Source organism: Glandiceps talaboti, chromosome 5 (assembly GCF_964340395.1).
Source record: "Glandiceps talaboti chromosome 5, keGlaTala1.1, whole genome shotgun sequence".
Classification (NCBI taxonomy): Eukaryota; Metazoa; Hemichordata; class Enteropneusta; family Spengelidae; genus Glandiceps; species Glandiceps talaboti.
In genome coordinates, this window is record NC_135553.1 from 11,758,117 (window position 1) to 11,784,049 (window position 25,933).

A 25,933-nucleotide genomic window follows, 5' to 3' on the forward strand; every position below is an offset into this window, starting at 1 on the left:
TGGTATTGATCGTTAGTATCCACATACACACACAGTTGGGGTACAAATATGTCAAAAGCTATCACCAGAACGCTTCCAGGTCTTTAACTCTTGTGTGAAAAATGGCTCGATTTGTTAATGCATTAGTACAAATTTATTTTGTGGACAGTTAACGTTGTTGTTTGTAACTCTTTTCGCTTAAAAGGGGTTTTGGTGAATAATCTCTTAGGTAAGAGATTGCACAAGTACTAATGGTATGACCACACCCATACATTGTGTACTGCCCTGTAAACCAGGGGAGGCGATAGTACACCAAGGTAAAACGTCGAGACACTGAGAAAATCGAGCTAATAAAACTTCTTATTAGCTTTATGAACACCTTTCGGCTATACCAGTTTCCTTATTTCACTAAATTTGAAGAGTTTGGCGTTTAGATGGCATTTATTAATTTTCTTTTTCTGGGCGTTACAGGTGTGCGATGTATTTTCTCCGCTAACATAGGGGGTCGGCATAATTAAAGAAACATTTCAGATTCCCTTTCTTTCCTTCTTTTTCAACCGCGCGTTCTTGACACCGATTCATATGCAAATGACGAAAACAATAGTTGTAGCGATTCAAGTAAACGATAGAGTGTCCTATGTCACATACACAGTAATATCCGAGTTGACTCACCTAACATCGAAATAGGTGTGGTTGCATTAGTTGTCAACTATACGATCGGACCCTGTAATGGAACACTTTCGGTAACGCTGCCCACCCGAAGCTGTTTTTTAGGACGTGATTTTTTTCAAAGCGATTAAATTTCACTCCTACCAACTACTACTGTGTTACACAACGGGTTCTTGTGGTAGCTTAGTACGTGTGGATGTTGAAAACAACGGTAACACATCACCAGTGGACCACTAGTTCATAATACAGGATAGTGATTGAAGCAAGTATTCCTTCATCAGGAGAAAACTGAGTCCAAAAAACTGAAGCTTTGAAAAGTTATTTACATTCAAATAGGTGTGAGGAATTTTTGCCTCCGAAATCGGAACCGTGCCAATATGGATTACGTTATACTGTTTTCAGTTCTCGTCTGTGTGTGTACAACGGTAACAGCACAAGGAACAGGTAAATGTGCCATTTTGGTAGTTTTTTGTTGTTGTTAAAACATACTATTTTAGAAATACACGTACTAGTAATTTCTACAGATGTGAGAACATTCAATCTATTGAATATGAGGACAAGTTCAAACGAACCAGGGTTTCAGGCAGTACTATACTGCATTGTCCCTTTATTTGAGACATGATAAATGGTGAGTTAAACCTATGCATTCCTTGCAAGTAAATGTATTAGGTTATGGATTTGTTTTACTTGTCCTTTCTGTGGCGGAATATGTATATTTAGTTGTCATCGGTACGCCGAGTTATGGCTTCATGCATAAATTCAGCATGGCTGTATCACCCAGCAATAATACTGCATAACAGACCCGACTCCGGTCTCAGGAAAGATATTGCTTAACAATGTATCTATAGTTCCCATTAATCAATGTGCGCTCTGAATTCGTCCTGTCGAGTTACCCTGACTATCATTGTACTGTGCTGTGACAGATTTGACATGAGACAGTCGTAGCTAACAGTGACAGTGAGGAGCAGGGTGATTTTTTTGTCCCTTGTGTCTAATAAAGGGGCCTTTCAGGTTGAAAGTCCTTCGTCTGCACACGCGAAGGCTTGTGGTGACAGTTGTCATTATAAATGGACAAAAAGATCGTGTGGATGAAAAAGTAGTAAATGTGGATGGGACAGTCGTAAATTCCTAGTACATTCCTCTTTTTGAATCGATAAAAGACTTGTTTTTTGAGATCAACCCGTAAAATTTGATGTTACGACTTTGTTACGTATGTTATCGCTGACAAACAAATGTATGTAAACTAAACCAAACGAAAGGCAGTGTGAATAGCCCAGAGTGGCTCTTTTCAAAGGAAGGAACAAAAATAAAAAATAATAAAGAGGAAAAGACGCCAGCCTTAGAGGAAAGTCCGTTTTGTTCCTTAGTGTCGTTGTCTTGAAGCAAATCACGTTCGAGACAAGTCGAAACAAAGCTTGCCTGTCTTGTTATTCAACTCTACGCTATCGTTTATTTCTCGTTCTTTTATTCAGACCACACTGTAAGTACTGCATGATTACATGGGATGACTGAAGCAATCAGTTCACGACCTCCAATTACTTTAGTCCTGGACAATATTCTGTCATTATACTTATAAAGAAAGTACTATTCTATTGGGACTGTCTAGCTATTGAAGGTAAACAGAGAATTGAATATTATTATGTGGTACCACGTTCCTGTATAGCACCTCACGTCGTAGGAGAGGCTAGTAGTTGCACCAGAAAGCAAATATACTACAGATCATTCTTTATGTCCATGTTGTGGTGGTCAGCTTTTGGCGATGGTTTGAGGAATATTTTGACTGTAAAATGGTGTCTATTTATAGCGGATAATTCGTAATTTTGAAAATGGACCATAGGGGTTGCACACTTACAGTTGAAAGTATATTTAGGCGAACTAATATACTATAGATTATGCTTGATATTTGGTTCAATAACAGACCAGAGTCGTATTTGTTAGTGCCCCATTTTTGAGATCACACTCCATTACTAGCACCTCTTTACAACTTCTTACACTTCAGCGACTCCGATTACCCTAATTTTTGATGGCATACAATTTATTCAAGTACTACCCCGTCCTGTCAATGGCCACAACAAAAAGAGGTAAAGTCCGAGCTAATATAACTATTTAAGACAGTTCCACGATTCCAAACGCAAAAAACTCTATCAAGTAAAACGTCCCATGGTTTCGAAGGTGCAAATACGAGACTTGAGTGAGCTTACTCAGTTCAATCATGAAAGTATCACGATATAAACTGTTTTGCTAAACAAGGTCTAGATAATTGGTATGTCGAATTGTATGTCAGTCACTGACAGGTAAACATTTTCTGTGAGAAGCTCTCAAATATTTTATGACAGGATCGAATAAAACTGAAGAGTTGATGTTTTCTCGGGATGGCCGACAACGCCTTGAACGTACGTCCAAGGCCAGTATAGGTCAGTGTCGACCAGCCTTCACTTTCGTATAACTATAAGGTCTCCATAACCAATTGAGTTTGATGAATAACAAATGATTCACTATTTACTACTGAATAACTTTGCATAGTTAAGCAGAATGTCAATGTCATTCAAAGACGTATTGTAATCACTTCAGACCCTATTCATGAATGCAATGAATGTGAATTTGTAGCTACGACAACCAGATATAGACAGTGACGGGTTGGATTGGGCCAGGGAAGTATAACCCACCTTGGTTGGGCCATGGGGGTATAAGGAACTCCAAAATCAAACGTGAAATGTTCCACACATACTAATTAAGAAACATCTTATGACCACACATCTGAGAGATTTATCTTATTCAGGGTCAAATGTCAAATATCCATTTATCGATCAGTTTATCCTGCCAATACGGTTAGCCAATCGCGCATGAGCAACATAAGCCAACGTTGTGGCAAATATTAACATAATCACTCACACATATTCACATTCTGTATGTTAACAAATATATTGACTTAAATTTTAAAAAAATATGTGTCGACTACCGTGTACATGATGCATACAAATAACATCAAAACTTCATCGTATCGAATTTTAGAATTCGCAGCAATTTCTGATAATGTTGTCTGATTTTCGAATGGCAAAAGTTACCGGGGCCATAGATCAACAACATTACACTGGCGTGTTTTTTTTTCAGTCTATGTTCACTTTCACGGTCATTATATTATTTATTTTCTTGACTAAATGTTTACATATTTCAATAGACTCTAGTGCTTGTAGGTCCGAAGGCAAGGAAAGGACAGGTGGACATGTTTTATTATGTCATACGTGAATACGTCATCACATCTCCATTAGACAAAGTATACAAAACGTCACTAATATAAATACTAGTATCACTCATCCCGATTTGATGTTGATTCGGTTTGCGAACTGACTTTGCATGGACGGGCGTGGTTAGCTGGGTATATAGGAACACCCAGACAAAGTCACTCAAGTCCCATCGCTGTTCACTCTCGGGATCATCTCAATGATATGATGGCGTTGGCGATGTAGTCATGGAAACACATTGTTCTATGTTTGCAGGTTTGCATTGTGCCCTCCTAGGCCATCTGAAAGTCAACCGTATAGAGTTTCATTCTGTCTGGCAATGTCTCTTTCAAGATACAACGTGTACATATTAATACAAAACTGCAGTCTCCCCCCCCCCCTCTCTCTCTCTCTCTCTCTCTCTCTCTCTCTCTCTCTCTCTCTCTCTCTCTCTCTCTCTCTCTCTCTCTCTCTCTCTCTCTCTCTCTCTCTCTCAATCCCCCCTTAGATAAAGACATTCATTATGTACTACGCATTATTTAGTTATCGTCTTGATCCGAACCGTCACGTGTTCATCAACTTCAGTCCATTGTCTCATTTTATCCATTCCAATAAGCTTTCGCCCTATTCTTGTTATAGAATTGTCTCCTCAGTTTAATCCACTTGTCTTTCGACCATACACTCCTATTGGTTCTATCCAGTACTGTTTCAGTGAGCTATTGACAAACAGCAATACTGTAGCGTCATAGTTTATCTGAACCATATACACAAAAAATGAACTAAATATCACAGTGACCGTCTACTTATCATCACCACAATGGAACAGATAGAAATATGTGGGCGCAGCTTTGAGCACCGTGTGTGTAATTCTATGAGAATGAGAAAAACCCACTCTAAATTGCATGTAGGGGATTGTAAGTGTTGTCATTTCTTTGTAAACCAGGTTTAAGTCTACTATAAAAGGTTCCACATTGTGTCACGCAGATCACTTTTAAAGCATTGGTCTTGTACATTGTAAGATGGAGTCGGCGTGTATTCTTTCACGACACGTCTGCATTGAACCGATACATAAATCAACAGGTGGTTATTTTTATAACACACGGTCGCCGACGTTAAATCTGGCACACAAATCAAAGATCCCCACAGAGACTTCATAGTAACAAGGGACAGGACAATACTTGTTATATTCCATTGACTGATATTTTTACAAAGACGACAGACCACTTCTGTATAAAAACGTACTACTTTAACTGGAAACAATTTTCGACAACAACTACTACTGGAGACGTGACTGCATGTCGGTTGGAAAGTGCTTTGACGTGGAAGTAATGTGTGAACTTTGACCTTCTCTTTCTGTCTTGGCGGCGACCTGATCGAGTCTGTGTGTAATTTTCTCTGGGTGATAATCATTTGCCTTGGCAACGTTATCGTTCCATGTATAATATACAGAAACCTTTCATATTTTATGTACAGTAAGTCAGTCAGTCAGTCAGAATGATTATATCTTTTTTCTGCGCTGTTATATTATAACTTTTAGTTGTGTTATGTAGCGGCTCTGCGCACCACTATATTAAAATTTACCTGAGTAGTCTGAGGTACCAGTCATAGAATGCCTTGTATTAAAGTACATGCGGAGAAACTCGCGACAAATGTATAATTGAAAGTGAGGATACTGACACGCGCGCGCGCACGCACACACACACACACACACACACACACACACACACACACACACACCACCACCACCACCACCACCACCACAATCACCACCACCACCACCACAATCACCACCACCACCAACAACAACAACACCAGCAATGCAACAACAACAACAACAACAACACGACGACACGACACGACACAAACACACATAGCCAGGCGGACAGACAGACAGACAGACAGACAGACAGACAGACAGACAGACAGACAGACAGACAGACAGACAGACAGACAGACAGACACGATCTATATCACCAGACATATGAAGGATGAGCTGTTGTCTGTTCTGCCTTCAACATTATTTCCCTATTTTGAGCTCGTTAACCCGACGGACGAAAACATGTTAGTATCGCATAAAAATATATTGCAGTAGTCAGAGAGGTATATTAAACTACGCCTGTCTACACTTCATAACTTTTATTCTCACTATCAAAGTTGGGTTTAACCTATGTCAATGATCGCATTTTTGTAACACTATGCACATTATACATTGGGCACAGGTACAGTAAATGAAAATAAAACGCTGTACAGGAAGGATTTAGGGCTTAACTTTGTCCACTTAATGCCCTACAGCGTTCACAAATGGAAGATCAAAACATGATGTAAATTATTTGTGTCGGATTTAGTTTATAATTTCATACGCCAATTAAAATAAATACATAAAAAGGTACGATGTGTAAATACGAATACGCCCTGCAATTGGATCCAACATTTATTTAGTTATTTGATGATTCCAATATTATTGTGAAATGGCTACTTATTATTAGCTGGTACGTTATTGCCAACTTTAATTAAATTACAAATTGAGATTTATCATGTTTTGATTCCGTTCTGGAGTGAATAGTTCTGGACAATATCGCTATAGAAGACGAATCGAACGTGCCTCCGCCTGGGATACATACAAAGCTAGGTTTACGAACAAACTCGACTGTTGACAGCGGCAGTTTATTGAAACCTCCCCTGGGGAATGTCCGCTTGACTGGTGCTCAGTGATCTCCTCAATGGTATTTCAATGTGACAATGTAGACGGCATATTATATTTAACTGGGACGGGTCACCTTTCACCCTAATAGTACAGCATAGACAACCAGCTGGGACATGGTAGACCAAAACCACGTGAGGTGTGTTACATTATGCATTAGACCAATAATTCTGGCATTTTTATTCTTCTTGACCAGTTTAGTAAGTTTCCATTCAAGACTGTTTGTTCCGAAAACTCAACATTCCGTCGTTTCTACGTACATACATACCTTTCACTATGATAAGGTCACTAACATCGCATTCACCAATACATTGTTTGCTTTATTCACCCAAAGGCAATCTTTTCTTTCGTCTGTGCACGTCGTCTTCAGAAGTTGTACAGCAAATTAAAGATGTGTCGATGTCATTACATTTGCATCAGTCTGTGATAAAACAGATAAAAAACAATTGTTATTATCATAGTGTTTGCGGAGTCTTTCCGCACCATTTGCCTGAGTCCCATCCCCCACCCATATTACATCGGGAAGCGTCCATGTACCAGTCATTCAGTTGATGACGCTACACCCCCCCCCCCCTCCGCGGACTGTTTTCTATTCAATTATCTTACATTATAGGAGTGCTTTAAATGAAATCGGTTAGGCATGCGTGAATATCTTCTTCGAAAAACCTGTCCCGAATTTCCGATTCGTTATAAAATATTTGAGTCTATAACTTAAAAATGGTGCCATGATAGAAGACATTCCAATTGTGAAGTCACGCGAGACTTTACATACGAGTAGAGCCAAAGTGCAGTTTTGTCTTCACCCGCGACTGCTATCTCACATTTTAAGGTTTTCCAGCATTTATCAGAAGTTACTTTTCGTTCCGAATGCATGATTTTGTGCACGAATTTATTATAATTATTATGTTTCTGATATCAATTCGGCCGGGTCAAAATTCTTCACACTCGTGTAATTGTTCTTATTATACACGTCTTGCTGTTGTTAGTTCGACATCCCCAGGGCCACCCCTCGATATTTGTTCTTATATCAACCACCATATTCTGTCTGTCTGTCTGTCTGTCTGTCTATATGTATGTATGTATGTATGTATGTATGTATGTATGTATGTATGTATGTATGTCTGTCTGTCTGTCTGTCTGTCTGTCTGTCTGTCTGCCCGTTTTAGCATCCATGTCAAGTGTTTCTGAAACGTGTGCAGTGATTTCAAACGAAACACGATCAAATCAACAATCAATTAATTATGTCAGGTCAAATTTATTTAGTTTTATCCGGAACAACAGACTGCAAAACACTTTCCAAATGTTCTCTTTTAGAATGTACAGCTTTTAAGGCCAATACATTGTCTCATACTGCAGGATGTGAGACCATTGTGATAGACCCGTAGAATGTGACAAGGGTTTCAGTATGACATTTCTAGCTATGTGAATTCCGAGGCCCAATACATCATTATTCAGTACACCAGACAATAGACAGGAAGGGTGGTCTGGATACTGATATTTCACCAGTTCTTTTGTGAGCAACTCTTTTTTGTACATGAATGATGCGGGTATGCTCCAAGGCAAATTATTGTTATATCAAACTGTAAAGACTATGCCTTTTATTCTACAGTAAGTTCATTTCAATCACAGAATAGACATACTGTATTAAGCTTCGTTGATAAACTACCCACATTTAGCTATAGGGTCAATGTCCTATCTATCCATCTTACTTTGCGAAGACATCATCGGTACCAGACATCTCTGATTAGGCCTACTATGATTTCAATGTATAATCTTATTAAGAGATCATTATAATAAACTTCAGTGACGTCCACATATATGGGCAACCAGCGTAAAAAAAATCTTCAAATTGTAAGCTAACGAAATTGTCACAAATTTATAAATATTTACTGTAATATAGTCATGGCGGCAAGACATTATTTACATGGCTTCAACCTATAGAAATTCAGGCGACAGATACATTTTCCCCATGTTTTCTAGCTAATCGGTGCGAACCACATAGGTTTACAGAATAGTGGGGGGGGGGTCTCGAAGCACAACCTGATTGAATAATAAACACGAATAATAATTGTTTTATTCTTTTAATAGTAGTATTCTGGTCTGACAATAATCTTTAAGATACAATGTGTCGTGCTAGGGTATTGTAAAGGTACGGCTTCGCGGATCTGCATTGGACTCGCTCTGGAAATATGTGTTCGGATAACCCCGAGTCAGACACATCTCCGTTCAACTCCGAACGTAGGTATGTCCAAGTTTCTCGGTGTATATATTTCCAGAGCTAGCATTAGACGTATTCCTATCTGACATTCATCCTTAAATTTGTGGGGGAAAACATTATAATGACTTTATTAATAACAATACCTCCAACACACCCACCACATACCAACCCAGTTATCTGTCATGTAGTGTAGAAATATTAATACCCATCAAACTATTCACGTACGAGAAAAAAAAAGAAAACGTTGAGCCACCTTCTACTACAGTATTTGCCCCAGTTTTATGGCGGGGGGGGGGGTACGATTGAAAAGGGAATTCAAGCCGTTTTTGTAGTACACTTCGAATTCCATTTAAAATGGGACTTTGTTAGTGTGTGAATTCTGAATTCATACTGTACATACGCCTGTACTAACTTGAAAAGCCTGAAAGCGGGAGTGCCGTACTACAAGGGCAAATACACATGTTTCTATTGTAGAGAAAAGAACCATTCAAAAACCCTATGTGGCCTATGGCAGTGGACACGAACTTTGACACAATGTTACAAAGACACATTTAAAGAGACTTTTTCAAATAAATGCGATGCATTCAACTTGTAAGTGGAGGTTTTCTTTCAGTGCAGCTAGTTGCCGAGATACAAACTCAAACATGGCTGTTAAGAATTACAAAAAATGTAATCTAAACGTTTGTGTCTTTTTCCCTTTCAATGTACCATTCATTCAAGTCAATGCAAGTTGTCAGTGCCATTGTCAGGCATGACTGGATTAGGAATCACGTGAAGTTTTGGGTCGGATAATAAGGACTGAAAGTACTTTCTAACAGTTTTGGAAATGTAATCGACCAGGCACAGGGTGGGTATGAACAGGGAGTGTTTTTTTTAAACAAAACAAAACAAAACAAAACAAAACAAAACAAAACAAAACAAAACAAAACAAAACAAAACAAGGGGTATTGAAGATATGATCAAAACCATACTTCTACTAAACAATATGGCGAAAGTCGGCGAAAACCAGATTCTCCCCTATAGCAAAATGATTACTTGAATGTCAGCGACAAAAGAACAAACAAAGGTGTGTGTTATGCAAATACTTTAATATGTAAAGAAGGGGCTTTCAATCCATACATGTCATGGATATAGATTTCACACAACAAAAATCTGTCCTCAGAATAACATTTTGATATGTTATATGAACATTGTTCAAAACTAGAGAAATTATTTATCCAAGAAGGGTGAATAAACTGTTAACCAATATATGTGATGAAACTATTGACGTAAAAGATCTCATCTGCTGTTGGTCTCTGTATTCGCCCATGTGACAACAATACAAGTTTAAAACTGACGTTTTCAAGAGTAATACTGTACGCTCCATATTAGCTAATGTATAGAGTGTATTTGCCTATGAAGCTTTTGACATTTCTGATTCAGACCAGAATCAATTTACAACTATTTTCGAGGTTATTTTTTGTTTTTTATGTCGGCTCTGTTACTACCGTTGTGTTGGCAATATTGTCGTATACTTTACGAATAAAGAACTTAAATTGTCCGGATTCCCAACTGACGGAATCGGCTACCACTATGTATACACTCAAACCACTCTGGATATATTGGTTTGAGGCGTACATAATACAGACTGGATCATTTCATCGCTTCCCCATTTATTTTTCACTAAATATCCAGTTCAGTTTTGGAAGCACGGGTGACATTCCAACTGAACATAAAGAGAAAATGACTTCGTGTGTCCACAACATTTCTTTAACAACAAAAATACGTGTATGTTTAACTGTCTCCTATATGCAGACAAATGGCCAACAGACAAATTTATCTCTCCATTACATGAAATTCAGATACTAATAACAAAGCCAGTGATACAAAGTAATGAAATTTTAAGTTCATGTTACCAGCGTGTTATTTTTTATCGTCAACATTACTACGACCAACAACAGTATTCGATGGGTTATTGCTTCATGAAGACTAACGTAGAACGTGTTCAGAGATTGCATTGTCAATGGAGAGATTTCCGGTGAACAATGCATACCCAAATAAAAAAGTTTCACGTCTCCTAGAATAGCCCGTATATAGTCGAGAGTTTACGAACTTTTATGTACACTTTCTCTTGAGAGAAATAGTCATTCTCTCATTCAATAAGAGTACATGTAAATGAAAGATAATGATTACGTCATTATTTTAATCCCAGACAACCAACACAACAGACTACCAATTTGAAAGCGGTTTGGTTATATCTCAGACCACTGTTTTCTATAGTAATCTGGGGTTACATGAGCTTCGATGTTGGCCTTGTGGTCAGGTCTTTCGCATGGACTTATTTGCCTCTTGATAAATCCGGATACTTCATTCTCCGCCGTCGTAGTGGAGGCTTATATAATTAACATCAACAAAAAATCTCCTCAACTTGTGATGAGTACGCTTGTTGACAGAGTGTAGAGGTTACAAGCCCCTGAGGCTACTGCTTCAGAATTTACATGTACAATTGGCAGTTTGTCTTTCTTTTTCAGTTCGAGAACTTTCTTTCACCTTGCCGGGGTAGGTGTGTATGAATATGATGTAACATGATGACTCATAATATTAGATCAAACTGTCCTAAGTACGATACACCTGTCCGGTGTCGAACACAGAAAGACAGACGACGGCAGTGATATGGGACCCTTATTTTGTAACAAGTAAATAAAATGACCAAAGGTGGTTAGAAAGGATTTGGTTCATTCCATTTAGGTCAGAGGGGATGACATCATTTTTTAATTCGTGTAATCATAAGCCGTATACTAGTAATTCATACTGAAGACAACGATCAGTTGTGACAGAGTACGACCCCACTTTTCAGCTTCCATGAACAATGCAGCCTGTGTAGTATGATACAAGACATACTATTGACGCCTTTCATGACTTTTTTACGAGATTCTTGTACTGTACACTCCAAGGCGAAGGTTTATTCAGTAACTTTTAAAAGACAGTCTAAAATACTGTGTAGGGCCTTGAACCTAAGCTCCCCTCCCGACAGTTAGTCTAACTTAGAGCCGAGTTCAATAATGAAATATTCAACAGGTTGTATTTTCTCAGACTTTACATAAAAACGAGGCCAGCCCTTGCATCTATTTTTTAGAAGTTGTGACTTTATGTTCAAAATATTGACCATTACAAATTTAACACTTTTAAGATGTTTTCAAAGAGAAAAATGTTGAGCAACAATATATACGATGTTCGTTATCGTATGGTATTTGCATCTGTTGTTTAAAACAGTTATTGAAAACTGAGTTTAAATTGGAAACAAGCCCAGATAGTTGTCATGGTCTAGATCTATCTACATGTATCTGTAGCTACCGATTGGTTTAAATCGCTATATGGAGTGTAAAATAGAGACTTGGCTACCAGGCTTTAATGCCGTTCGCCAGCCTCTCTATCGAGCCAGTATGTCGAGTCAGATAGTCAGCCGAACCACAGTCCCTCTATCACGATAGAGACCGAACACAGAGGTAATATGACAGGGACAAGTCTGTGGGTTTAGGTTTCACATTAAAGTTTTAGCAAAAGTGAAATCTCAATGCTGTCACCTTTGGCATTCTAAAAAAAAACCATTAGCCTGTTTAGCCATGCATACGTGGTATGAAAGATTAATGGATGCCGTTTGAGCCATAAACCGGTTAAAAAACACAGACCCTACACCTACCATAGACACTTGTACGGTGTAGGGTTGATATAAAAACCCAACTTGGACCAAGTGCTTTAGTGACACCGCAAACACATAGACATCTATCGCGATCGTTGCCCACTTTTCTACTTTTCAATAGTCATTTTTGGTAATACATTTACTAACAGCCTCGAGGTACGGTAAAATCAAAAATGCGGAAAGTTATGTGTATCATTTGACCTCTATGTGTTTGGAGAAAACAGTGACCCGATCGATCATTTAATGTCTACTAGAACACGATGGAATTCCTTTCTTATTCACAACAAAGACATAACACCGACGGGTGTTGTCCCGATACTAGTTGTAGTTCAACACCGGAATGCTGAATTTAACAAAGTTCAAAGGTCAAGTGGTGCCTCGCTGCATGAATGTATTACATCCATGCTCGCTGCAAGTTTTGGGATGAAACTATCAAAATATATCTGTTTTTGCGTTCGCGGAAGTAACATTTTGACTTCTAATAACTCATGACTACTATACTCGTTCTGTTCGGTCGTAAAACGTCAATAGGCATGTTTCTTCCACTCACTTCTGCTCGTCAAAGGTCATGTCAGGAGTGGGGCGCAACAAAGAAAACCTACTTCAGTACCCATATTGTCTTATTACATTTGACATTTACACTACGATAGACAGTAAAAAAACGCCTAACAGAACTATGCAGCCCAACCCTTTGAATCTGATTTGCATTCTACGCAGAAAAACAAACATTTACAAAATTCACCAGTTACTTTTCTTATATTGATGACGGGTATTTATAAAACGTGACACTTGGAGTATTTTGGAATTTTAATGCACGTGAAGTGCATGGGCTATTTGTTAGATTATTTACATAGCACTTAGTGTTCATAGAAATCCTTTTCGTCAACCCGATACCAAAATTGAGAAGTCCGGACGGTATCACACACAAAGTATACCCATACCAAATGCTACGAAATGGTGCATTTGCTGCTGGGTTACTAAAGTATTTAAAAAGGGTACGACTTCTCCCCGGGGACTTCTCTAGCTCTTGACGTCACGATTAAAAAAGGGATTGAAAGAAGTGTTAGTGTTGTATTCAGTTTTATTTATTTATTTACTTATTTATTTATTTATTTATTTATTTATTTATTTATTTATTTATTTATTTATTTATTTATTTATTTATAGATTGAGATGTTAAAATTTATGAGGTTAATCCTATGACGAGTTCATTATTGTATAATTTACTATATTTCTCAATATAAATGAGTGTTGATTATGTCATTATAATAACTTACTTATTATTTATTGATGGGTCTACTGTCTGTCGATTAATTTATTGCTTCATTGATTGATTGATTGATTGATTGATTGGCTGATTGATTGATTGATTGATTGATTGATTGATTGATTGATTGATTGATTGATTGATTGATTGATTGATTGATTGATTGATTGGTCGATCGATCGATTGATTGGTTGGTTGGTTGGTTGGCTGGTTGGTTGGTTGGTTGGTTGGTTGATCAATCGATCGACCGATTAATTGACCGATTGGTTCACTGTTTGATGTATTTGACTGATTAGCACCCTCAATGATCATTTCATCTCGGTCTGTGGTAGATAATAAAATTGTCGGTTGAAAGTTGACCTGAATGAAATACAATTTCACGAACAAGTCTTTATAACCAATACTATCACTGTTACTTACCATTTCATTTTCATATTTTATCTCTCTAGTTCCATCAGGAAGAGTTCATTTAATTACATGTAACTGTGACTCAGAGACGTGTCCCGATGGATCAGGGATATGTGATTCAACTTACTCGTGTTTTACAACGTGGGAATTACAGTCCGACAACACAGCTACGTTCAGACGAGGATGTCTAGATTATGGCCAGACCGTAGTAAGATGTTCACCGGGAACCACAGAGGTAAATAAACTGAAATTAAAATATATATTTGTCAAAGGGCTGTACATCAGAAATTGGTGACAATATTTCATTCAAGAATGGACAAGTATTCGAAGTGTCTTCTTTCCATCATGTCAACTTTTTTTTTTTTAATCTAGAGAGTTTTGAGTGTTACTTTACTTTTTTAAAAATTCCGACATTTATTCAGTAAAAATTCATCTCACCTTTACGGTTCACACTTTCAGGAATTTTTTTTTCATTTTCTATTTGTTTATTGAATTTCAGGACATTCTGTGTTGTAGTGACGCTATGTGCAATGATAAAAATCCTGTGCCAGCTGATCGAAGTGTGATTCCAACAGGGGGTAGGAGCATACAGTTGTTATGTTTTGTGTTGTGTTGTGTTGTGTTGTGTTGTGTTGTGTTGTGTTGTGTTGTGTTGTGTTGTGTTGTGTTGTGTTGTGTTGTGTTGTGTTGTGTTGTGTTGTGTCGTGTGGTGTGGTGTGGTGTTGTGTCGTGTGGTGTTGTGTTGTGTTGTGTTGTGTTGTGTTGTGTTGTGTTGTGTTGTGTTGTGTTGTGTTTTGTTGTGTTGTGTTGCTGTTTACAGTTTATAGTTATAAACAGTTTGTTTGTTGTTTAAATAAGGTAGTTCAGATTAATCTCACTTTAAATAAATAACTTTACGTTTAATTATCATGATTTCTTTCTGGGTCATTTTCCACGCAATTATTGCAAACTTATCGTCATGCCAACAATTTTTACATTTTAGGCTGTGAATCGAGTCCGTGTTTGAATGGAGGTACATGTATTCCTCAGGTTGGCAGGTTTACATGTCAGTGTGCATTCGGATTCATGGGTAGAAACTGTGAAAGTTACACAGGTGAGTTGTCTTCTTTTTTTTTTACAAAATTCGTGGCTTTCTCCCCACATTGCCCATGTTTACAAACTTCATAAAGTTTTACTGAGGCTGCCATTATTCAAAGTTTCATCAGTCAGGAGAATGCACAATGGCGCCCTTTTTATGTCTTGGATTATTAAATATCATTAAATATTCAATGCGTTAGTCACAAGTTATATTTTACCATATTTGCAGTCATACCAATATGGCCATTGCTTTACTATCAGATTGATACCATTGACCCTTCAACATTGGGGAATTCGCAATTCAGTTGCATGTTTGAAGTACAGATTCACATTCCCAGAATAAACGAAACATTGAAATGACGAATTTGTTGGTAATATGTAAGCATTACGTCTTAGAAGTCACTCGATATCCGTGGTTGAGATATAACATGGCTACTATCATAATCCTACCAACAGGTCCGAATTGCGGTCAATATTTCTTCAATCAGCGTTTGGGATCTTTCGTGTCTCCAAATTATCCTGGCAATTATCCCGATCGTGCCATTTGTCACTACGTCATCAGCATTCCCGATGTCTTTAGCATCAAGCTCACGTTCAGTTACTTCGATGTCGAACCACAGAAAGATTACTTAGAAGTAGGTTCCGGCCCCGTTTTGTACGACAATTCGGCCTTTATTTATGAAGAAAGGTTCAACCCTTTACCATCACCGCTAGAGGTGGCATCCGATATGCTGTGGATTGAGTTCTACACTGATATGAACATACAAGCTTCGGGATACAATATTACTTTCTCTATCGGTAAGTACATTTCATTGCATGACTACCTCCCCGTTTCACGATACCATACACTTTGTCATGTGATGACAGGGGTAAATGGAGGTAGAAAAAACAAACAGTGATACAGCCCGTTTCAAGTTTCCGTTCACGTACCGCTCTGTTTGATACCATCATGCAGAAACCAATAAGAAACTGCATATTCTTTATTTTGGTCAATTATGAAGTAACTAGACTCAGACAATGTCAATGTTTTGACATCTACATTTGATATCTGTATGGTTACATGTTAGTTCATAAAGATTGTTACAAGAAACTTCATTCAATCTTGCTATCTCAATGTGTAGCATGTGTGTTTTCTGTTAGCTTCTGCGTGGTTCGGAATCTGGTGGAACGGCAACCTGAAATGTAGCGTGTTTTGCCATTCTGAACGTCCAAGTCTTGAACTTCGTGTTCTGCCTTATAGTTGTTGATGTCTTTTTCAATGCGTGGGGATAAAATAAGACCAAAATATTCACCAGCTTGGCAATTCACAGGCATCAAAGATTATCAATGTAGACCTCAAGCAACAGGAGATTGACTAAATATATTTCATATATTACTGTCCTGGTGATGCTCTGTTAACAGGGCGAAACTTTTTTTTTCAGAACATTTGGAAATCTTTTGGGTTGAGTTTTGTTCAGACCATATAGTTTTCATTTGTGTCTTTAATTCATTGAGTACTTTTTATTTGTTTTTAGATTCCAACGAATGTGACCAGGTGCCACCTCCGTGTCCAGCCGGACAATTGTGTCTTGATGGCAGATATGATCCTTTATGTATAGGTCAGTATTTCAATTTCGTCATGTGATTGTTTTCCATCATTCAGCATTATCATGATGTGATATAATAAAAAAAAAAAAAAAATCAATGCTCAATTTTTTTCAAGGTTGAGGATTTTATCTTATTTTGCCATACCATTTGTGTTTGACAGATATCGATGAATGCTGGAGTGATCCCTGTAAGAACGGTGGACAGTGTACTGATGGCGTCAACAGTTTCATTTGCACTTGCGCAACAGGATTCGAAGGCCCTACCTGCGAAATTCGTAAGTTGCTTTCAACTAGTGTATCACCATGGTAACCAAGGATCTTGTCCACATTGTATGTGAAGTATCCGAGTTCCCAACTTCTCGCTTTCTATTGGAGAGCAAAGCACAAGAAACAACAACTCAATTTATCTAATCTCATTAATATTAATTGTAATCAAATATACTGATCTTAACGTAAATAAAAGTTATCAACATCACCTTTATAGATTCAGATGTGACATTTTTTGTCAATTTCTTACAGGAATCAATCCATGTTTGAGTAGCCCATGTCAGAATGGTGGCATCTGTAATAATCAAATAACGTTCTACACATGTACATGTGTTAATGGATACACTGGGCCAACATGTGCCGAAGGTAGGTAGATATAGGCAGCTCTATGTCAACGTAGACATTCACAAAATAACGTTTCTTACAATTCTATGTTAGAATTCATCGTGAAATGTTTACACTGTTAAAAAAAGTGTTACTTCTATCCCATTGTCGTCGCGTTATCTCAACTGATACTAGCAGTAGGACATGTACAATCCTACTTAGCATTACTCTACCATTTTCTCCCTCTTGAATTTTAAGATAACACGATTGAATGAATACAATTTCTTGCTATATTTTGTCTCAATTAAATGACCTAAGTTACCACCATGAATACATCAAAACATGTGTCTGTGTATATTTGCAGTATGTTTAAATGGTTAATTTCATTGAGACTAGATGTTGCAAGAAATTGCTATCTTGCCATCTTACATTTTGTAGAGTGTTGTATCTGCAGTGTCTGGTTCTACCAAACAGATCCCGTGAATAGTAACCTGCAATGCGCTGTACTACAAACCAGACCGAAATACACTAAGTAGCACTTGCCAGAACCAAGTACTGTATTTTGTATGATATTACCAATATATGAGTATTAGCACGTTGGGAAAACCAGCAAACTAGTGCCTAATCAGACTATCAAATACGGTCGTGGGTGGCGCTCCGGCAGTGGCGCCACCAACGAGTGCATTTTACATTCTAGTTCCACTGAATGAATAGCTGAGGGCTTAGACCCCGCTAACTATTAAAAGACTAAATAATTTGCTCTGTCTCTTTAAAGATCTCAACGAGTGTGACAGCAATCCATGTTTGAATGGTGGTTTGTGTCAGAATGGACGAAATAATTATCTCTGTCTTTGCTCACCTGGTTATGCTGGAGTTAACTGTGAAATCAGTAAGTAAACTGGTGCATATTTTCACTCTTTTATTGCAGTAAGCTGAGTGTGTGTGAGTGTATGTATGTATGTATGTATGTATGTATGTATGTATGTATGTATGTATGTATGTATGTATGTATGTATGTATGTATGTATGTATGTATGTATGTATGTATGTATGTATGTATGTATGTATGTGTGTGTGTGTGTTTATGTATGTATGTATGTATGTATGTGCGTGCGTGCGTGCGTGTTTGCGTGTGTGTGTGTGTGTGTGTGTGTGTGTGTGTTAAGCTACATGTATTCAAACGACTATATCTGTTCATTTCATTCATTCATTAGTGTATTTCTTTATCTACTATTTTATCTACATTGGTCATATTTCATTGTAGACATTGATGAGTGTGCCAGTACTCCGTGTAGTAATGGTGGTACATGTCTGGACCTGGTCAATGGCTTTCAGTGTTTCTGTGCACCTGGTTATACAGGTGTAATATGTACAGAAAGTAAGTATAGATTTATATTATGTACAATACATACAACATCGACATTGAGGGTGGACACAACGTAATAGTACAGTTATAAACATACATCAGATATTGTTTTATCCTATAACGTGATACTACAGACCGTGTAAGTATTGACTTTGATGGGTAGTCGAGAGTTTGTCTTTGTAATAGTATAGTGGGATTTTACACACATTTCCCCATCCCCCATTGTTACATAGAATCACCTGTCTTGCTCCATTTACTTTTAAGATAAAATACATATTTAAAATTGTATACCACACCCCAATCTGATTAAAATCTGATGTGGTGGAAGTGGCTAGATACCTGTATATATGTAATATGCAATGTGCTTGGATATATATATATATATATATATATATATATATATATATATATATATATATATATATATATATATATATATATATATATATATATCCAAACACATTGCATATTATATTACACAACATCACGACTGAGTTTATCAACTCTTTGGGGGGGGGGGGGACACGACAACATATTTTACTTTGGCAAGAAACAATAATTCGACCTTGTTAAAATAGTGAAAGTTCATTTGAATTAATGACATTTATTACACCAGATATTGATGAGTGTGCCAGCAACCCATGTATACACGGCCAATGTTTTGATCAAGTAAATGGTTACTATTGTGCATGTAATAGTGGATGGACAGGTCCTAACTGTAACATAGGTAAGTGCCTTGTATAGTTACATCAAGGCGTTGTCGTATGTGATGTAAACTGACGTCATCATTATTATTATGTCATTTTCAAGTGCGCACGCACACTTGTGACTATGTTCACAACACTGTATTCTGTACCAAGAATAGACCCTCAGTTTATATGTCTGGCATTCAATAACTGAGATTATGGTAAGGAGACAAAACGGTGAGATGAAAAGGTAACATTCCGACAAGACAACATTTTGAAGGATTTAAAAAAACAAATGTTTTCTATGTTCACATGTGAATATCTCTACATAATTTATATAACTTTCTATTTGAACGCTCTAGCAAGAAATCATTTAGGACTTACGTTATGGGGAACTGTAAGATACTGCTGTGGTTTTTTTTTGTTCGTTTCTTTATTTCAGTGTTGTTTTTGAATAACTTTAAGTTAAGTTGCTGGCGTTCTGATGCATGGTAAAACAAAACCTTTAATTTGGAACATAGCATTTCCTGCGACATCAAAATGCGATTTTGTGTTTACGAGAGTATTCACCAGCATATCCTTTCTCAGATGACATTTAATCAGAGCGCCACCAACGACGGTATATAACTGTTTATCACAACCGTATAATCTCAGATATAATCACAGTGTCTGAGATTGGAACGAAACACTTAAATACGTATCAATGAATATTAACACATTTTCCATTTCAAAAATATCATAACTGTTTATTTTTATTTTGTTTATTCAATATTTATTTACCATTTTATTTGTGTTTATTTGTATACTCATTCATTCACTGATTTATTCCTTCGTTCATTTATTCATGATGTACCCCGTGTAAACATTTGTTTACCCGACACTCCCCCCTACATAAACACTGTCATCACACCATGATCACACAACCATGTTTCAATTGTTCTAGATATTGATGAATGTAATAGCAATCCATGTTTGAATGGTGGTTCCTGTAACAACTTGGAGAATTCCTACACTTGCACATGCGCAGCAGGCTACACTGGAACTCGTTGTGAAACTGGTATATTTCATTCACTTTTTGTGTTTTACATATTCATTATCTAATTTGCATGATTAAATACATATTCATAAGCTAATTTGCATGATGATATTAACCTCTCCGTTTTCACTATCCTCACATAATTTTCATTTATATTCTTCTAACATTAACGTAATAATCTTAGTTAATCGTGTTGTGTGTGCATGATATAATTCATGCATGTATATATAATATTGCTTTGTTCTACATTCTCTAGATCTCCTTGTCAGATTTGTGTGAAATTACTCTTCCTTCTTTGTATATCTTTTATAGAGTACAGATTAATTTGGGTCGATTTGTTTGCCATTCGAAAAAGTACATTATGAAGTAGCCAAGAACCCCCCCCCCCCTCTGCCACATTTTGACTGTTTGTCTCTCGTCAGACCATAGAAAACAGTTTTCCCTTCGATTGTCTGTGGTCAATTGGTTTAGGGTAAACACAGAAATCGCTAAGACCAACATAAAGAAAGAAAGAACACCGCCCTGCCCTCAACATAGGCATGCCACCATAGCCTATCACCGTATAGGCTCTTACACTGATGGCGTCCTACCATGATTTAACATGCAGTAATTTACCTTGAAGTCAAATATTCAACATCCAAAAGATTCATCGATTTTAGGATAGCCTGAACCTCGTCCAAATTGTAACCAAGTCATGTGATCACAATCACGTCATACCCCATACCCTTATATTACGTTTCGTTTATATTCCCTATATTATCACTAATTCATTGTTATCTATTTACATCATTTGTCATGATCCTCCCCTATAAATAATAACTGTTATTTTTTCGTTTTTTGTTAACTGTTGTTAATTTCTCTCCCGTTTTCTTTAAACTGTAAAACCCTTCAATTTGATTACAGTTGTGTTTTGGTAACCTAACCTAACCTAACCTAAGTTGTCCATTGAGTAAATGTTCTCTCCTCTCCTAGTATAAAACTCCGTAATCGCAAACGTAAATGATAATAAAAACCATCTTCACTTTCTCTTTGTAGTAGTGTAAAAGTGCAACTTTCAAAAGTTGAATCGATCGTTATTTTCGTTCCAGATATTAACGAATGTGAGAGTTCGCCCTGCAGGAATGGAGGACTTTGCAGTGATCTAGTTAATTTGTATGTTTGTTTGTGTGCCCCTGGTTACAATGGCTACAACTGTGAAATAGGTAAGCGCCCTGGCATTTCCTAATACGAAATACCTTTAAAATATATATTTTTAACTTCTCCCAACCACACCACAGAAACGAAGCTGACCGAAGTTTACCGAAGTTCACCGAGCCATACATGCGAGTTGGAGGTCATCTTGACTACCACATTGAACACGTGTACTTTGGAAATCGAAATAGGACGCATATTTTTATTGTCATTTAAAACTTGATATCTTCAAAATATTATAGGTCTGGTGGTAAACCAACATTTGAGGTTGTAACCAAAATCCTTATTTTACATTTTGTATGTGATGATAATTATTGTTTACTCCCTGAAATTAATGCTTCATTTTCAGCACTTCTAATATTATGATATTCCCGCAATCTTTGCCTATGATGTTACAACTTCATCTTTTTTGTTAATTTTCTGTTCGTTGATCTCTTGCATGGTTTTCCGATTTACAAACAAATTAACGTTATAACAATTCCTAATCATGAAGTGATCGTTGTATTGTCTGAACCAGGACATTCATCCTCACATAAGACGACCGATGAGGGCGATAACTTGCTATGGCAAAGACCATGTGAATCTATACAGATGCTACAATGTTGATATCCGAAAATTTCAAAACAATCAGTGCAAGTTGTAGGATAACTTATGCATGGACTTTTTTATTACAATTTTCATTAACTCAACTAATGATGTCAATTTCAAGTATATAAATTCATATTTCAAAACACGACATTGATTCACTTATATCTGTTATCTGAAGCTCGTTTCCATGGTATAAATTCTGTTCAATGACACCAAAAAGTTGTGGCCTGTTTTCAGTCAATGAAATTCCATCAATTCCGCCCTATTCCTATAACGTTTCCAAAGAAGAGTGTAAACGGTCCACAATGAGTGCATGTACAGCGTAAAGAAAGTAACTGCACCTTGCCTATAGTGTATAATAATCACGCAATGTAATATTTACCAGTGAATCAGCGATGCACATCACCATACATGACTGTCAAGTCATCGCCTGCTACTCTCTTTTATAGGAACTGGACACGGAACTTATCTTGACAAACCTGAGACAAAAACATGCTCAGTGCATTTGTAGTTATAAATGTAAATGCGAAAAATTTGATGCAATATTAGTCTGAGAATGCTTACATATCTCTCAGTATTTGCGCGCATCGAATGTCCTTGTTGTGTTGTTGTCCAATGATTATTGTTCTTGTTTACACCAACTTTTCTTGCAGCTACACTGATGTCAAATGTTTACTCCTGTGTGCCATGTACATTGTGAGGCCCGTACAGTAAACGTTACAAAGAAAATTAACATTTTCTTTAGTTAAGCCTTGAAAAAAAAGAGAGAAAAAATTAGTAAATTATCAATCTGTAAATATTCACAGATATCAACGAATGTGCCAGTTTTCCGTGTGTTAGTGGTAATTGCATTGACGAAATTAATGGGTTTACCTGTGTGTGCTTACCTGGCTACACCGGCGTGCTCTGTGATATTGGTAAACAAATGTTAAATATTTAAAGCACTTCAAAAATTGTAACTTTTAGCTCTGATATTTTCTTTCAAATGGAACAATTTTTGTTACTTAACTATTTCGGAATTTATAACATAACCGCCATATTTGATTTTTTTCTGATAACGAAGTGGTTCTGGCGATAATTTCGACGAAAAGTTACTGTTTTAAATTTTAGTAAGAAGAACGAATTGTGTTCGGTCAAAAGTAGTAGACACTGGAATAGCGAGCAAAGCTGCATTCTCTACATTCAAGTTACAGATGGCATATGTTGAATTTGGTGAAAACTGAAACGTTCTCCATGCTTGAATCTTTTTTTAAAAATACATCAAGTTTGTTTGAGTATTTAAGAAGGCTAAATTGTTTGTAAATATGACCCGAAGGACTAGCTTTTTACCCTTCGCGGAAACCCTGTATATTCACGTAAAAACTGAAAAAGAAACTACACACTATTGAATGATGACACCTGTTGATTTCGTTCGAACAGAAATTGACGAGTGTGCTAGCTCTCCGTGCATCAATGGCGAATGTAAGGACGAAATCAACGGTTATACATGCATATGTGAACCTGGTCATGCCGGATTTAACTGTGAAACGGGTAACGTTGAAACATCAACACCAGAACTTGCCAATATAAATAATTTATGTAGGCTAGGCAGCTAGAAGTGTAGTATACAATCATCATAACCAACTGACAAATTCGCTTGTAGTTCTGTTTCTGGAAGAGAGTGCAATTTCAGACTGTGATCCCTGCCAGCAATTAACTCTTAACTCAGCAAACTTTCCCGATATTCCGTTACAGCTTGTTGTATATTAATCAGCAGTAATTTTGCGTGAATTACTAATGTTGGATTTATTTCTGTTTTTCCAGTATAATTTGTTAGAAACTTGGTTGACGTGACACCCTTTTTATGTGTATTCTTGCATATTACTTGATAACATTGCGATAATTTGCCATTAACTCATGTATGTATCCTTCCATTCCCGATCCCGAATATATTGTAATCCTGTTTTTCCCAACTTGTAATCTTTTGAGTACAAACAAATACCCCCTTTGTAGAAAGGGGATTAATATTGTAGTAGTCACTACGCTTCTCTCGCCCTAGTGTAAGACTCTGGACAGAGCTCTATACTGAATCATATATATATATATTATATGGAAACCTTTCACAAGAATTATCGATTGAATTTCCTTCATCCGATATTAGATTCCAGGAATGTAATATTCCCATTGCTCAATTGTCCCTGTTTAAAACCAGTCGAGTAAAGTCAATGTGCAATTAAATATTTGTTTTGCCCATACCCATTGTTGGGAATTCGTTTTAAACATTCAGTGTGCAACGTTATAACTCGATTGTAAATTTCCTACCTTTACTTCCATTGCATCTATAGAAGGAGCTCTTCTATATAGAATGTAAAAAAGTAAAGTACCCCTCCACAGTCTTACACTAAAGGCTATTATCAAGCTTGTGACAATAGGTAACTTTATTCATTACTTCTCTCTTAACATTCCCTCCACCAGAAACCATCCTGAATAATGTGTTCCTGTTTGATCGTCTTCCTCCATATTTGTTGACATCAAAACTTCAATTGTCATTTGTATGTTAACTTGTTGAATTCTTCCAACAGAGATTGATGAATGTGACAGCTCACCGTGCGTGTACGGTGGTTGCATTGACGGAGTCGATGGGTATCTTTGTATATGCATACCGGGATATACAGGAGTAAATTGTGACGAGGGTAAATCCAAAATACATTAGTCTCCCTCCCTCTCTCCATCTTACCAATCCGTGTCCTCCCAATGTTGCACTTGCAAACTTTTAAAGTGCTAAGATATTAAGAACAATGCAAACCAAACTTCCGAATACCTATACATATTATGTTCCATATGACATCAAATTTTGTAAAATGAACTCAGTTTGATACAATCACACAGAAAATTAGAAACTGTACATTCTACAATTCAAGATAGGAAGATCGCAATTTTCTGATTAATCTGGACGAACTAAACTTTTTAATTGTACTGAAACTAGGTACAGACACACGGGTATCATTTTTTGATGTCTGCATTTGATGTCTACATATGGCACATTAGTTCATTTGATATATAGGCAAAATGTAGTAAGAAAATTGATCCAGTCTTGCTATCTTAACGCTTGCGTAGTTTCTTGTTGGTTTCTGCATGGTTGTATCAGATGGAGAAAGTGAACAATAACCTGCTATGGGCTGTATATCATCTGCGATTGTTTTTAAGAAAAGAACAAAATGGTTGTAGCTATGCCATTCACCTGGTTGTAACAGTTCGGTGAGAAGAGTGGCGAATTCTTTGGAAGCAAGTGTACAACATGTGTACGGGTCGTCATTCAATGAATACTGCAGTATCAAATAATGTATGCATTATATTTCACAGATATCAACGAATGTGCTAGTTTTCCATGTCAAAATGGCGCCAACTGCGTCGATGGAGTGAATGGCTATACATGCACATGTCTCCCTGGTTACACCGGCGTCCACTGTGAATTCGGTAAACATCCAAAACATATAGCAATGTAGCAACATAGCATATATACTTATAACATCAATATTATTCCTAGCGTAACACTCCTGCAAACTCAACAGTGGCATTCGTACCATCACATTCAGTCTTGGTAAACAGATACCAACGTTCTTTACTGTAGCTCATCTTCGTTCATCTACGTTCAACGAAGAAAGTATAGGAGTAATTTCTGAACACTATA

The 25,933-nt window shown here is 37.0% G+C and overlaps 1 protein-coding gene across 1 annotated transcript in view; it reads left to right on the forward strand.

The window, feature by feature from the left end:
• Positions 1-653: 653 nt before the first annotated feature.
• The window catches only part of LOC144435696 (uncharacterized), a 443,695-nt gene continuing 418,415 nt past the window's right edge, over positions 654-25,933 (forward strand). The window contains exons 1-17 of the mRNA XM_078124303.1: positions 654-1,092; positions 14,184-14,377; positions 14,642-14,720; positions 15,125-15,235; positions 15,676-16,017; positions 16,734-16,817; positions 16,967-17,080; positions 17,325-17,438; positions 18,172-18,285; positions 18,661-18,774; positions 19,379-19,489; positions 20,392-20,505; positions 21,573-21,686; positions 23,070-23,180; positions 23,683-23,793; positions 24,825-24,935; positions 25,606-25,719. Of these exons, the coding sequence (XP_077980429.1) occupies positions 1,026-1,092; positions 14,184-14,377; positions 14,642-14,720; positions 15,125-15,235; positions 15,676-16,017; positions 16,734-16,817; positions 16,967-17,080; positions 17,325-17,438; positions 18,172-18,285; positions 18,661-18,774; positions 19,379-19,489; positions 20,392-20,505; positions 21,573-21,686; positions 23,070-23,180; positions 23,683-23,793; positions 24,825-24,935; positions 25,606-25,719 (2,119 nt within the window). The 5' untranslated portion in view covers positions 654-1,025. The remainder of the gene's footprint in view (positions 1,093-14,183; positions 14,378-14,641; positions 14,721-15,124; positions 15,236-15,675; positions 16,018-16,733; positions 16,818-16,966; positions 17,081-17,324; positions 17,439-18,171; positions 18,286-18,660; positions 18,775-19,378; positions 19,490-20,391; positions 20,506-21,572; positions 21,687-23,069; positions 23,181-23,682; positions 23,794-24,824; positions 24,936-25,605; positions 25,720-25,933) is intronic.